At 46.6% G+C, this 16,119-nt stretch overlaps 1 protein-coding gene across 1 annotated transcript in view; it reads right to left on the bottom strand.

The window, feature by feature from the left end:
* Positions 1 to 15,805, bottom strand: part of hsd17b4 (hydroxysteroid (17-beta) dehydrogenase 4) — a 226,239-nt gene extending 210,434 nt beyond the window's left edge. Inside the window, exons 1-2 of the mRNA XM_070883392.1 lie at positions 15,691 to 15,805; positions 2,017 to 2,070 (exon numbers count right to left, since the gene is read on the bottom strand). Of these exons, the coding sequence (XP_070739493.1) occupies positions 2,017 to 2,070; positions 15,691 to 15,763 (127 nt within the window). The 5' untranslated portion in view covers positions 15,764 to 15,805. The remainder of the gene's footprint in view (positions 1 to 2,016; positions 2,071 to 15,690) is intronic.
* Between the last annotated feature and the right edge of the window lie 314 nt (positions 15,806 to 16,119).

Consider the following 16,119-nt stretch of genomic DNA (forward strand, 5'->3'; position numbering starts at 1 on the left):
GGCCAAAACAGGCTTAAGTGGCTGGTAAGGCCCCTTTTGAAAGAAAAATTTAACTAAAAAAATAACCTAACTAACTCACTTGCACTGGAGCAAATTAAATGGGCAGAATTGCAATTTTTAAGATACTCCAAAAAAATCTCGTTGCTCCAAAAAAAACACATCAACTCCTGGGGAAACTTGGGTCCTAGAAACAAGAGTAGGCGATGCAGCCACTCAACCCTGTACTGCAATTCAATTAGATCAAGGCTGATCTCTGCCTCAACTCGATTTACCCACCTTTGTTCCATATCCCATGATATCCTCAACCAACAAAAAATATATCTTGGCACTGAAAATTTCAATTGACCTAGCACCCACAGCCTTTTGGAGGATTGAATTCCAGAATTCCACTACTCTATGCGTGAAAAAATGCTTTCGGATTTCACTTCTGAATGGTCATTTAAGATTATGCCCCCTTGTAGTACCTCGATTTCAAGAGACTGCCTTTGATTTTCCCTCCGGGAGGTAATAGTTATTCTGTATCTATGCTATCAAATCCCTTTACCAATCAATATCTTGATTGATCAAGTTTATGCAACCTGTTCTTATAATTTTACCCTTTAAGCTCTGATATCATTCTGGTGAACCTGCACTGTACCCCCTCCTAGGTCACTTTATCCTTCCTGAGAATATGTCTAAAACCAATGAACAATGAAGCATCACTTCCTCACTTTTGAATTCCAACCCCCTGGAGATAAAGGATAATATATAGTATCTGATTAAAGCAGTTTTTAATTAAATAGGAGCTCAAAATGGTTAAAAGCTGGGAATTATAGTGCAAAAGGTGTGATGTATTTGCAAACATACCAGCTATGACTGTGCAAGATCCTTCTTTTAGGCAATATTGCAAGAAAGCATTTTTGAAAGAATAACACATCTGTTTCTTGTAATAAAAAAGTTATGTAAACATTACCTGCTAATATTCTATATAATGTAATATTAAATCTGCTCCCCACTTTGTACTTTGGTGCTAAAATTAGTGAATGGAAGAAAATACAACTTTTTGTAGAAGGTCCAAATATTAATGCAAAGTAATTAACTAATTCACCAGCATTCTACTTATCTACAAACAGTACAGCTAAACAGAAAATTGAGCTGTACTGCCTTGAGCGTATTACTTAAGACAATGAGACCAAGAGGTCCTGTGTCCAATTCTTGGCCTGTTCCGAGGTAAAATATCTCAGCCATGCAAACAGTTTGGGTCCTACAATTAGCTTCAAATTGAGATCAGATTGAATGGATAAGGCCTATCAATATTCTCTAGAGTTTAGATGAATGAGAGGTGATCTCATTGATGCATACAAAATTCTTACAGGGCTCGAAAGGGTAGATGCAGGGAGGATGTTTCCCCTAGTTGGGGAGCCTAGAACCAAAGGTTATAGTCTCAGAATAAGGGATCGGCCATTTAGGACTGAGATGAGGAGAAATGTTTTCACTCGGAGGGTGGTGAATCTTTGGAATTCTCTACCCAAGAGTGCTGCGGAAGCTCAGTCGTTGAGTATATTTAAGACAGAGATTGATAGATTTTTGAATATTAAGGGAATCAAGGGATATGGGGATAGTGCAGGAAAGTGGAGTTGAGGTGGAAGATCAGCCATGATCGCAATGAGTGACTGAGCAGGCTCGAGGGGCCAAATGGCATACTGCTGCTCCTATTTCTTATGTTATTGTTCTTCAGTGCCCCTGGACCACAGGGGAGAAAATCAGCCAATCAATATCCAGTGACTGCTAAAGAGTGTTTGTGTGTGGACATTGGAGTGACAGCAGGATCGGGTTTAGTTTGGATATCCTCCACGGTCAAATAGTCAATTAACACTCACTGTCGAGGAATAGACATGAAGAATGGTCACTTGGGTGAGATACCAGAGGCAGCTAGTGCCCATGGATCTAGCAAGTCAAAATTTCAAGAGACATAGGGGTGAAAATTAGGGGAAAAATACAAAAAAACTTGAGAATTGGCATTCAAACAGCACTTACCAACCACAGAAGCTCCTCTTTCTGCAAATACCAAGGCATATGCTCTTCCCAGTCCTTTTTTTAAAAAAAAAACAATATTTGAAAAACTTAGTAGCAAAAAAACACACATCTTTATAATTCAAAAATATACATTTATTCTCCTTTGTACACGTCTGTAAAATTTAATATGATGCAATACAAACAACAGAATGTCTTAATTTATTTGGACAGTATTTTTCCACGGTTTGGCTATATTATTGTATATTATTGTATTTTAATAAGTACATTATATATATATATTTTTAAATACAATAGTGACTGCCTAATCGACAGTTACACAAGCACAATGGTGATTAAATGAGGCAGTACAAAAGACGATTATTGCAGCTGCTGTCCTTCAGATGAAATATTAAACCAAAGTGTGCCTGTTCCAGTAGTTCAGATAACAGATTACCTCTCTTGATACGATTCAAAAGTGAACAGGGAGTTCCCCTGGTTCGCATCCCTGTCTCAAGCAACAATATGCAACTTGTGATTCACCTCAATGCTGGTTTGAAATCTAGCTGCGGCTTCACTTCACTATCAAAGTCACATATCATACATCATGCACACAAAATCTCACTATGGGACAGTTTGCATGCACTGTTCCGATAAAATATAGGGGACTAGACTTTCCACTTTGTTGTCTATCGCCCAAAAAATGGGCGCTGACCAGCGATGTACAATGTCTCAGCCTTACTGATCGCTAGGAAATAGACCATTTTTTGGATATTGATTTTCCATTCGGCGATAGGCCAGCAATGTGAAAGTCAGCAATGTGACGTTCGCCCATCGAACGGCCAGCGATGTGGAAGTCCAAAGCTTCCCTTGCAACAGCCTACTGCGCATGCAATTTTTTTTTTAAACTTGACTGCTTTTCCCGCGTTTCAGGTCAGGGGTCATCCACACATACAGGGAGCGTGAGAGAGAGGCAGTGACAGAGAAAGAGTTTAAATAAGTGCTTTAATTGTAAACACTTTGCAATATTTCAAAACATTTTTTAAGAATGTCGGATTTGCATCATGATGCTGAGGGGGCGAGAAAGAGGGCAAAGCCCTTTAGTGACGAGGCCAATGAGGCCCTAGTCATTGAGGTCCATTCCCGATGGGCCAAACGTACTAGAAGTGCGCACGGGAAACCCCCACCCCGAGTTTATAGAAAAATTTGGGCGGAGATCGCTGCGGTGGTGTCCTCCACATCCCATTAGGCGAGGGGGTCGGACCAGTGCCGTAAACGCTGGAACAGCTTGGTAGCTGCAGCAAGAGTAAGGTGCATTTTATATTGTACTGATGCAAATTTTAATTATAATAATGAATCTCCTCTATTGAATTTAATTTGTTTATTCATAAATGTTTTACATTAACTACATGTTAAGATCCGGACAGGGCTCTGAACCTGGGACTATGTATGGGACAGTGTGGAGGGAGCTTTACTCTGTATGTAACCCCATGCTGCAGCTGCCCTGGGAGTGTGGAGGGAGCATTACTCTGGCTGCTGCAGTATAGAGATGTATGTGTATCAAGATGTAGCATGTAACATTTTAAACTGTTGTGACTCCATGACTACCTAGTCAATTAGCTTATGCTATACACTTTTCTCATTTGCAGAAGATATCAATCAATAGGGCTGAGCAGAGGTGCACCGGCTGGGGGGGGGGGGGGGGGGCTCTGCTCAGCTTCAACCGCTGACGGACCTGGAGGAGCGTGCAGCGGTGCTCGTGGGCCATAAAACCCGTTCGGCCATCACCAGTGGTCTGGCGGAGCCCAGCTATGCGTCGCGTGAGTAATGGAATGTCCTGTAATTATAATGCAATGTACGAAAGATGCCATGTCATGTCATGCATAAGCAGGTGATGCAGCCGCTACAGCTTTCTGGGGTAGTGAAATGTATTGATATGTAACGTCTCTCATTAATGTGCACCGTTATGTTCTAATAAGCTCTGTAATAAGGTCAAGTGTGTTTTTAAGGTCATCCTGTGAGGCTGGTCGAGGTGAAGAGCTGCTGAAGAGCAGGAGGCGGAGGACGACGAGCTGGAGAACATTATCAACAGCTCGTGGAGGAAGAGCACCAGCAGCAGCTGCAGACAGCTGTGGAGGGAGAGGGGGAGGGAGGGAAGAAATGAACCTGCGGTCATCTCACTGGAGATAGAAGAGGCACCGGGACCAAGCGGTGTACAGCTGGCAATGTCAAGGCGCATCATATTGCGCATGCCGACCCCACGGAGGCCAGGTCAGCGAGGTCAGCAATCGCCTACTTCGGACGGGCAGATGAGGGCTTGATCTCCGTGTGCTTGGACACAGTCACGATAGGTCGCGAGCTTCTCCAGGGGTTCAATCAGTTCTTGTCTAACTTATCCCAGGTGTCTGCTATGCAAGTGGAGTTAGCATGGCAGACCCTGGAGGGGGATGAGAGAGCAGACCGCCGCAACCAATGCCCTTCGACATGTGCTGCTGGCTGGACACGCGCTGCACCTCAAGGTGTCGTGTTGGGTCTCAGTACAACCCTGAGCACTCAAGCAAGAACAGAGGATACACTTCCTCTTGACTTGGAAGACGAACAGCCAGCTTCATCTTCCACTCCAACACGGCAGGAAGTCTTGCCGTCGCCCGCTGCACACCAGCATCGTCTCAGTCTGCAGGATCCAAAAACGGGCAGGTGGTGTTAAAACACGGGGTGGTAAAGGACCTGGAGGGAAACGTGGTCACAGGTAGAGAGAGGGGTTGTTTTTGCATTCTCTTATAGTTAAATTTTTTTTTAAATGCTTAACTTAACATTTTAACAATTGTTCTGCATTTGTTGTACATTGTCTTCTCATAAGTTTATTTAAGTTAAGCATTAATGCAAATGTTGTACAACAAAGGCCAGGCCAGTGCAGGCAAGGCAAAAACATAACTCAATGCAAATGCAACTTTTGTTTAACCGTAACTGTAAATGTAAATGTTACTATCCCCAATGTAAGTTCATGCAAAGCGTTCATAAATGAGCTGCTGACGCAACAGCTTAGCAGCCGCGTATCTCCCACAGGGAGTAGTCTTCGGGGGGGGGGGGGGGGGTGCCCGAGGATAGGACCATGGCTCAATCGCCAGGCTGATTGGCCTCCCCAAGGTCCTCAACAGCCTCCTCCTCCTCCTCCTCCTCTTGCTCCTCGCCAGCTGGCTCTACCGTCTCCCCTCCTTCTGGAGGTGGACCTGCAACCCCATCTGGCATTAGTTGTCCTCTCCTTATAAGCTAGGTTATGCAGCATGCAGCACACCACAATAAACTCAGCGACCTGGTCAGGGTGGTACTACAGGCTGCCACCAGAGTGGTCCAGGCATCTGAAGCATCGCTTTAAGACTCCAATTGTCTTTGACGATGTTGCATGTCGCTATGTGGCTTTCGTTGTAACGTTTCACTGCTTCAGTGACGAGATTACGCAGTGGGGTCATCAGCCAGCTGTCAAGGCCATACCCCTTATCCCCCAGCATCCAACCATGACCTTCTGGCTGATTGACAAACAGGTCAAGGATAGCACTCTCACGTAGGATGTGCGCATCATGGATGCTGCCACGAAATGTAGCATTTACTGTCATGATTATTTGGTTGTGGTCAACAACAAGCTGCACATTCAGGGAGTGGAATCGCTTTTTGTTACGAAACACCTCCGCGTTCTGTAAAGAGGCTTTCAGAGCAATGTGTGTCTGCACCTTGGGGAAGTTTGCTATTCGAGAAATCCAAAGCCCTCCCGGTTTGTGCCTCCCTGATCATAGGGAAGCTTATAAAGTCCATCCTGCGAGTGTAAAGGGCTTCAGTCACCTGCTGAATGGAGCAATGTGTGGCGTGCTGAGAGATACGGCAGATGTCGCCAGCTGAAGCCTGAAAGGACGCCGACGCGTAGAAGGATAGTGCAGCAGTAACCTTCACCTCAACGGGCAGTGCGGTTCTGATGGTGCTGGAAGGCTGCAGATCTCCCTTGATGAGCTGGCAAATCCTATCGATGACCTCCTTCCAGAAGCGCAGCTTCCTAAGACACACGTTTTCAGACAAGTTGAGGTAAGATTGCGTTTCTTTCTACCTTCGTCGGCTGTATGCTCATCTCCTCTGTCTCTGTCTACGCATTACTCTTCCACCTCTTCGAATGATCCTTTCAGTAACCAGCATGTGAGCAGTTACGAGTAATGGCATCGAAAGCATAGGCCCCATCACGGTCAATAATTATTTTCACTTGCTATCAATGCACTTTCCAGTAAAAAAATGCCTAATCTACTAAACTACTATTAGTACAATTAAATACAAAGTATAAATCTGAGTGGATCTATAAAAGACCCTTAAATAATTCACAAATATCTTAGCTCGATTTTTTTAGCTGCCTCCTCCCTTCCTCCGGAATTCAATGGTGTCCGTAGTGCCCAGTTCGGTCAGGAAAGCCCGGGAAAAGAACTATTATACAGCGATGTTCTCGGCGAGAGATCAGCCCGGCGATGTGCCGGAAGTTCAAATCGGCGATGTGCAGGTGATCAGCTCGGCGAAGTGAGCCAAAACTTGGGGGCTTTAATTTTCCTGCGACGTTGAGGCCGGAGTTTCCATTTTTTGCTCAAAATGGGCGATGGACGTCCATTTTGGGTGATATATGGGCGACGCGAGGTGGAAAGTCTAGCCCATACTAGTTTGGGAAGCATTGTACATATTATCTGTGTGTAAATCTAATAAACAGCCTTACAATTAGCAAATTCTCAAGTGAAGAAAGTATTAACAGGGAATTTGTTGAAAGCGGTCAACAGAATTTCCACAACTGGTTAAACAAAGAGACCAGAAAGAACCCAGATTAAATCAATACTTGTGCTGAAGGTGCTGATTTCAACCAGGACAACAGTAGAACTGTACAACGGGAGGGGTAATAAGCCAGCGTTCCACCTGCTGATTGCTATTATGCGGTCTGCTGAGAGTGCATGTATGCATGGTGGGCAAGGGCGCGATCGGATTTAGCAGGGTGGACACACAACCATCTAACACCCATCAACACCATGGGAAAGAAGCAAGAAGGCTGCCACCAATTGTAGAACTGTAACCCAACAAGTCAATGGGGCCGTAATTTCCCACCACCCGAAACGAGGCGCACCTATTGTTTTTTGCCGTTCATTACCACTGCAATGGATGCGGCGGTCATTAGAGGGAAATTCAACATTTTGCTGAAAAAAAAAAGGGGTGGAGCGGTATTGGTGGCAGGAATGGTCTGTTTGCATGGTGTGGGTGCGGAGTGGCCGATTAGGCCACGAAATTCAGCTGTTGCCGATTTACTCCTAATGGGTCCTTTTCGGGTTGGAAATTGGTGGTTAGTGGTGTGCCACAGGGATCGGTGCTGGGACCACAACTGTTTACAATATACATAGATGACCTGGAAGAGGGGACAGAGTGTAGTGTAACAAAATTTGCAGATGACACAAAGATTAGTGGGAAAGTGGGTTGTGTAGAGGACACAGAGGCTGCAAAGAGATTTAGATAGGTTAAGCGAATGGGCTAAGGTTTGGCAGATGGAATACAATGACGGAAAATGTGAGGTCATCCACCTTGGGAAAAAAAACAGTAAAAGGGAATATTATTTGAATGGGGAGAAATTACAACATGCTGCGGTGCAGAGGGACCTGGGGGTCCTTGTGCATGAATCCCAAAAAGTTAGTTTGCAGGTGCAGCAGGTAATCAGGAAGGCAAATGGAATGTTGGCCTTCATTGCGAGAGGGATGGAATACAAAAGCAGGGAGGTCCTGCTACAACTGTACAGGGTATTGGTGAGGCCACACCTGGAGTACTGCGTGCAGTTTTGGTCACCTTACTTAAGGAAGGATATACTAGCTTTGGAAGGGGTACAGAGACGATTCACGAGGCTGATTCCGGAGATGAGAGGGTTACCTTATGATGATAGATTGAGTAGACTGGGTCTTTACTCCTTGGAGTTCAGAAGGATGAGGGGTGATCTTATAGAAATATTTAAAATAATGAAAGGGATAGACAAGATAGAGGCAGAGAGGTTGTTTCCACTGGTCGGGGATACTAAAACTAGGGGGCACAGGAGAGAGCCAATTTAAAACCGAGTTGAGAAGGAATTTCTTCTCCCAGAGGGTTGTGAATCTGTGGAATTCTCTGCCCAAGGAAGCAGATGAGGCTAGTTCATTGAATGTATTCAAATCACAGATAGATAGATTTTTAACCAATAAGGGAATTAAGGGTTACGGGGAGCGGGCGGGTAAGTGGAGCTGAGTCCACGGCCAGATCAGCCATGATCTTGTTGAATGGCGGTGCAGGCTCGAGGGGCTAGATGGCCTACTCATGTTCCTAATTCTTATGTTCTTATTGCAGCTAGGCCCTGAGCCTGTCTCAGTTGCTTGCGGAGGTATGTCTAATGCCAGAGCTTTGAGGAGGGCCAACCACTTTTCAGATGTGGAACTCGAGACCCTGATCCAAGCTGTGGAAGGAAGAAGATGCCTTCTGTGTCCAGACACAGGCAGACTGATGCACCATGTTTGTGAATGCCTGGAGCGATCGCTGTGGAGGTGTCGGGGACCTCCATTTATGAGTGCGCCATCACTCAATGTCGCAAAAGGTTGAACGACATAATTCGACTGATGAAAGTGCGTACGTTTCCCCAACTCCTCACCTCTTATTTCCCACCTTCACTATATAATCACTGAAGCACCATTATAATGTGTGCATACTCGCAATGCAAAAAGTTCCAATTTCCGCTCCCCCCCCCCAGAATTAAAAGGGGAAAAGTTGTATACACACAGCAAATAGTTCCAGCACAATTTTGCCCCTAGAATTAAAAGTTAGATACACACAGATAACTTAATTCTAGGGGCAAAATTGTGTTGGAACTATTTGCTGTGTGTATATAACTTTTCCCCTTTTAATTCTAGTTTGCATGCTCAGTCCGTGCAGCAGAGCAGGTCTCCAGTCGTCTTGGGTAATCCTTGCCACTGGACCAAGACCTGGCTCTGCAAGCCCGTGTGGTGGCTGGTGTGCAACGGCCACCACACATGAAAAAAAATCCAAGCACAGGCATCTTCCACCCACCAAGATGTAATTCGGGATCTGGATAGGTCTTTCATTGAAACACCTGTGAACTCATTCCTTTTTGGCAGTTAGAATTAGAGGGGTCTGCACTGGGTGATGCACTAGGGCCTAGTGGGCTGCAGCATGGTCAAGGGCAAAGGGAACCTCGGGTGCCATCTCTCCGGGGTGGGGGGGGGGCGGGGGAGTGCGCAAATTCGCATACGAGTTCTGCTGCAGAAGACTCAGACGAGCCCTTCGATTTTGTGGCTTATGAAAGAAGGGTGGAGGCCATGCATTCGCAGTTGCTGGGGACAATAGCAAGGGTGCCCGAGATTCTGTCGCAAATGGTCAGGAGCATGGAGGTGTCTGCCTCCTGCATTGTGGACAGCTCTGGGTACATCATTACCAATGTGCAGACGAAGATGGACTCCAAGTGACCGTGCGGATCCAGCTCTGATGCCATGTGTCCTGGACGATGCGACAGCTGCCATTACAGCTCAGGTGCAAGGGAACGTCTGTGTGCTGCTTTGGATAAGATGGCCGCTGCCCTGGAAGCTCAGAATGCTCTCATGCACTCTGGGCAACAGGCCGTGGAGCATCCTACTGCTGTCGTCTCTGGTGACATCGACACTGACTGCTCTCATGCAGTCCCAGCTGACTGCCACGCAAGATCTGACTGCTGCCATCGCGGCTGGGTCCACTACGGTTCATGGGGGATCTTCCAGTGTCTCGCCACCCCACCGACTTGTGCTCCAGCAGATTGGTGGGGATGGTGAGATGCTGCTCTGGAGTGTAGTACAGGCTCCTCGGACCAGGATCCTGATGTGCTCTCAGGCTCACAGCAGTCCTGAGCCGAGATCTGGCAGTCCGACAATGCTGCTAAGCATGGAATTGCCCCAGCCAATTCCAACTGAAGACACCGAGGAGGACGCCGCCCAGTCTGCAGCCGGCACTGGTCGAGGGCATCCTGGATGAGTATCTGTAGGTTCTACATGTGAAACACAGCAGCTTTCCCAGAGCCATGATGCAGCCACAGGGGAGACACTGAAGCATAGTTCCAGGATAGATATGCGTGAGGTTAAGGAAATGCACAAAGTTGAGATATGATAATGTGTATGTTTTGCTCATCCATTATTTGTGGTGTAATAAATCTTTATTTTTGTTTCAATATCTGTATAGGTCTCTCATTTCACTGTGGGCAATGATGTGTGAAAGTGCTCATTAGGATGGCCATTGAGATGCACAGATGAAGGGTAAAGTGCACATGAACTCATTGGAAACGAGCAGCAATGAGACGGTTTCGGACTTCCCTTGCAGGGTCCAGATTGTGACGCCGCCGCCTCCTGCGTGGCCGCTGACCCGCATCCTGGTTCTCCTCCTCCTTGTGCTCGTCTTACTCCTGCACCTCCTCCTCCTGGTCCTCCTCCTCCTCCTCCTCAGGTGGTACTGCTGCCTCGTCCTCCAATGGTTGTGCCCTCATGATTTCCAGGTTGTGAAGCATGCAGCAGACCACCACGAATAGGGAGACCCGCTCAGGCGAGTACTGCAACATTCCTCCTGAGCAGTCCAGGCAACAGAACCTGGGTTTGAGGATTCTGATGGTATGCTCAATGCTACACCTGGTGGTTTAATGACAGTCATTGTACGATTGCTGCACAGCAGTCCTGGGGTTGTGAAAGGGAGTCAGCAGCCAAGTGCACAGTGGGTAACCCTTGTCTCCAAGGAGCCAGCGCAATCTTGGTTTGGGCCAGCAAACATGCCGGGCACACTGGTCTGGCGCAAGATGAAAGCATTGTGGCTGCTGCCAGGATACTGGGCATCAACGACCATGATTTTGCGGTGGTAGTCACACACTAGCTGCATGTTAAGGGAGTGGAATCCCTTGCGGTTTCTGAACATCTCAGGATTGTTCTGTGGCGCCCTCAATGCGATGTGGGTGCAGTCTATGGTGCCCTGAACCTCGGGGAAGCCCACAATCCTCACAAACCCGGTCTGCCGCTCCAACTACTTCTCCCTGCTCATCGGGAACGATATGTAGTCCCTCCTCCTCTTAGAGTGCATCTGTCACCTGACGGATGGAGCTATGCGCGGAGAATTGAGAGATGTTCGAGATGTCTGCTGTTACAGCTTGAAAAGACCCAGTCGTATAGAAATTGAGTGCGATGGTCACCTTGGATGCGACAGTCAGAGCTATCCTCAACCTTGTTTGAGGCTGGAGGTCTGGCTGCAGGAGATTGCTCACCTCCGTCACGATATACTTCCGAAATTGCAGTCTCCGGAGACACTGGTCATCAGTCAGGTCCATGTATGAGAATTGCTGTCTATAGACCCTTTGACGATAGGGCCTTCTGCCCCAACGTCTATGTTGGCGTCTGCCTACGCTAGCTGCTTTATTGCCTTCTCCCTCCTCACCCTTTGCAGCTTGCTGCTGGCAAGTATGTGTCTCCCGTGCATGCTGCCTTTGGTCCATCTCGCCCACTATCTGGTGCAGGGGGTCAACATACCTAATGCTCCTCCTGACGCAGACCCTTCCTAGGGCACCACTCTGGGTTCAGGTCTGTCGCCATCTCCATGGCCTTCTGAATGTTCGGCAGCCATGTGTGCTGCGTCCATTGCCCGCTGCTTCTGGAGCCGTTGGAGACGGCACCGCCTTCTCCTGCGTGACTCCCTGCCACACACAATGTGCAGGAGGCATTCCGTTGCCAGCATTGACCTCATTTAGTTGTCCTCCGCAAGCAGAGCCTCCAGAATCACGGCGCTCTGTTGTCGAGATTGAAGATCCTGGCCCACTATCACTCAATGCCGCTGTGAACAAGGCAACTCACAAAGTTTGAAAAGTCCAAAAAAATCTCGGTGACAAGAATGCTGCTACACGCAACACACCTTTAAAGGCCGCTGGCGATTTTGATCAAGCACTGTGTACCGACCCAAAAACCTGTCGTTGGCACTGACAGTCAGCCGGAAGACTTTGAGGTGAATTTACCTTCCGGGGTAGGTCCGTGGCAATCCACACTCTGATGACATCGTTAACAACGCATCTGCAGGAGCAGAGCAGAAGTAGGGGGAGCGGGGCAGATCACCACACCGCAACAAAAACCCATGAGGGCAATTCCGCAAACGTCGGCCAATCCGCCGCTTTCAGGCAGCCAGAGGCCTTATCGAAAGGGGCAATTTCAGCCCCAATGTCTTGAGAAGAGTTGTGGGGAAAGAAAATTGGTGGTAAAAGGGAGGAGGGAAAAAAAGTAGGCAATGGTTAATTATTATAAAATTTATTCTGATGTAGAAAATAGCTCCAGCGAGCAATCAATATTAGCTCAGGAAATGTATTTGCTTGTTCTTTAGCAAATCATTAGTCATGTTGTGTAACTTACGCCACAAATCATTATAGCAGTTCTTGTATCACACACAAAACTGAATGTATTTCACGCCAAAATACTGCCAATTTTAAGCAAAATTAACAAGTGAAAAGAACTGAGGACACATTAATAAAAACCTGGCATCAAGTAAAGGGGCTGTTCATAGATGTGCTTATGTGACAGCTCATCTTATCTGAGCAATCAATAACTTAGAAGGATTAGAGAGCCGTATATCCAAGTTTGCTGATGACACTACTAGATAGCACAGTAAATAGTGTAGCTGGTAGCACAAAGTTGCAAAAGGACATCGCTAAATGAAGCGAGTGGGCAAAAGTGGCAGATGGAGTTCAGTGTGGGGAAGTGTAAAGTCATCACTCTGAACCCAAGAAAGATAGATCAGAATATTCTCCAAGAGAAGCTAGGAACTGTGGAGGAGCAGAGAGATGCACAGAAATCACTGCAAACTAGTGGACAGGTATGAAAAATAATGTAAAAGACTATTGGAATATTAGCCTTTATCTCAAGGGGCTGGAATACATAAAGGGTGTAAGTTATGCTACAGTTGAATACAGTTCTGTTTAGCCTGCATCTGGAGAACTGCATTCAATTCCAGACACCGCATCTCAGGAAGGATATATTGGCCTTGGAGGGGGTGAAGCGCTGATTCACTAAAACACTGGAGTTATAGGGGTTAAATTCTAAGGACAAATTGCATCGATTAGGCTTGTATTCACTTGTGTATAGAAGATTAAGGGGTGATCCAATTGAGCTGTTTAAGATGATTAAAGGATGAGGGTAGAGAGAGAGAGAGAGAGAGAGAGAGAGAGAGAGAGAGAGAGAGAGAGAGAGATATATAGAGATAAGGGAGTCCCAAACAAGGGGCATAAAATTAGAGGTGGGCCATTCAGGGGTGATGTCAGGAAGCATTTCTTCAAACAAAGGGTAGTGCAAATCTGAAACTCTCTCCCCAAACAGCTGTTGATGCTAGGTCAATTGAAAATTTCAAAACGGAGATTGATAGACTTTTGTTTGGTAAGGGAATTAAGAAATATGGAACCGAAGTAGGTAATTGGAGTTAAGATACAGATCAACCATGGTTCAACTGAATAGCAGAACAGACTCGAGGGGCTGAATGGCCTGCTCCTGTTCCCTAAAAAAAACCTGCATGCTATCTGAAACATCTACTGGCTGGAGTATGTTTTAAAAACATACCTACTGCTCTTAATTCAAAGGTGGGGTTAATTCAAAATTCAGTGCAAAAGAGACTGAACTGTCAGCAGACTGTACATGAGGAGGGCTAACAAGACAAGGGAATACACAGTAAATGGTAGGATACTGAAAAATGTAGAGGGACAAAGGGACCTTGAAGTGCAGGTCCACAGATCCCTGCAGGTACAGGTTGGACCTCTCCAGTCCAGGACTCTCTAATCCAGAAACATCTGTGGTTCGGCATCAGTCCCAGCATGGGTGGCGTCCCAGTTTCCTGCGTTGTTCAGTGAGGTAAGCGGGCCGGGAAAGGGAAGGGCAGGCGACTGACTGAGGCAGCGAAACAGGGCTTGAGGGAAAGGAGAATTAAAAAAAAACACCAAACCAGCATGGAGAGCAAGGCCCGAGTTGCGCAGCTAAACTGGAGCATGGCGGTTCTGGGTCGGTGATCCCAACCGCGTCACAACCTGCGACTGGATTGAATAGATTTGTGCATGCGCACAAAAAACACACAAATCCAGCTTTGGGGTTGGGAACCGACAGCCGCCTCCATCTTGTTTCGAACACGACCTGAAAAGAGCAGCAAACCAGCATGGAGAGAGAGAACGACGCCAGAGTTTCAGAGCCAGAGCGTGGTGGAGGCATTCAAGAACCTGGGCACTGTCATCAGGTACCGTAAGCCTAGGCTAGACGTGACCTCCCGTGGTTCGGAAAATTCTCTGTTCCGGGACCAATCAGGTCCCAAGGGTGCCAGACCAGAGGTCCAACTTGTAACATGACAGGTAGATAAGGCAGTTAAGAAGGCATATGGGATACTTTCCTTTATGAGCTGAAGCATAGAATACAAGAACAGAGAGGTTATACTAGAATTGTATAAAACACTAGTTCGGCCACAGCTAGTGTACTGCGTATAGTTCTCGTCACCACATGACAGGAAAGATATGATTGCACTAGAGAGGGTACAGAGGAGATTTGAGAGGATGTTGCCAGGACTGGAGAATTTTAGCTATGAGGAAAGATTGGATCGGCTCAGATTTAAAGTAATTGCTAGCAGGATTACAGCAGAGTTGAGAAGAACGTTTTTCACCCAGGGGCTGGTGGGGGTCTGGAGTCACTGCTTTAAAAAGATGGTAGAGGCAGAAACCTTCATCACATTTTAAAAGTACTTTGATATAGACAGATTTTTAAATGATAGGGTTATGGGGAGCGGGCATAAAGTGGAGTTGAGGCCAAGATCAGATCAGCCATGATCTTATTGAATGGCAGAGCAGTCTCGTTGGGACCAAATGATCGACTCCTGCTCCTATTTCTTATGTTATGAAGTAATGTAACCTGCAAGGGTACAGATCAAGCACTGGAAAGTGAGATTAGGCTGGATAGCTCTTTTTCAATTGGCACAGACAGGATGGGCCAAATGGTTTTCTTCTGTGCCGTAAATTTCTATGATTCTATGTTTGAAAACACACAGATCAATTGCTACAAAGTTGCTGAGTCTCTTAATAACCTTCCTCTGTGTACTTTGAGCACAATCGTGTTATCACTTATTGTTTTATGTATTAAATTGACTAAACTATGTGTGTGTAGTATGCAATCTTTAAGTGAAACACTAGAGGCTCTTTTTGATGCATTCTGGATTTATTCGAAGTAAATGCTAAACGTTCAACTTTGGCTTAGTGAGGAGTGACATTTATGATAAACCAGAAGGCAGGTTCTACGCATGGAGCTGTGTTTATGTTATGTAACAGCAACACAAATTTTTTTTAAAAGTCACATTTTGAACTAGAACGAGTCACAACAGACGGCAGCCGTCAAATGGATTAAGCAATAGTTCTGCACGAGAAAAAAAAATTCGGTAATGTCATCCTCCAGAAAACAAACCTGCGAATTAAAGCTAAACGGAGTAATGGAGCAAGTTTACAAACCCTGCGCTCGCGGCACCCCTCATTGCAACACCCAACCTTTAACCCCCGGCCTCCGGGGCTTTTTCGTTCAACCCGCGCGATTCCCAAACACAGAACTGCTCGTCAACGAAGGCTGACAGAGGGAAAACACCGCGACAGTCACCGACCTCCACCAGCCCCGGTCACCAGGACCACCTTCCCGTCGAAACGCACATCAGCGGCACTCAACGTCCCAGACATCTCTCAACGTCGTCAGATGGACGGTGCTGCGCACGCGCGGGCTTTGCTGCGCCCTGTGCCCTGGGTAATGGATCTGCCTCTCACCAGAGCCGTTTCCTAGCAACAGCGCCGCGTGGCACCAATCCCAGGCCAGCTCGGATTGCAGTCGCCAAACCTCCAGTGCTTCCCTGCAGTCCGCTGTGAGAACCCGGGAAAAGTAACCGTGGGCGGTTTTTTTTTTAATTGTACGTTTTTTCACTTTTTTTGAACATTTACTTGTTATGAAGCATTGGGGGAATGAAACAAATCATCATCATCGTAGGCAGTCCCTCGGGATCGAGGAAGACTTGTTTCCATTCCTAAAGTGAGTCCTTAAG

Source organism: Pristiophorus japonicus, chromosome 1, assembly GCF_044704955.1.
Source record: "Pristiophorus japonicus isolate sPriJap1 chromosome 1, sPriJap1.hap1, whole genome shotgun sequence".
In the NCBI taxonomy this organism is placed as follows: Eukaryota; Metazoa; Chordata; class Chondrichthyes; family Pristiophoridae; genus Pristiophorus; species Pristiophorus japonicus.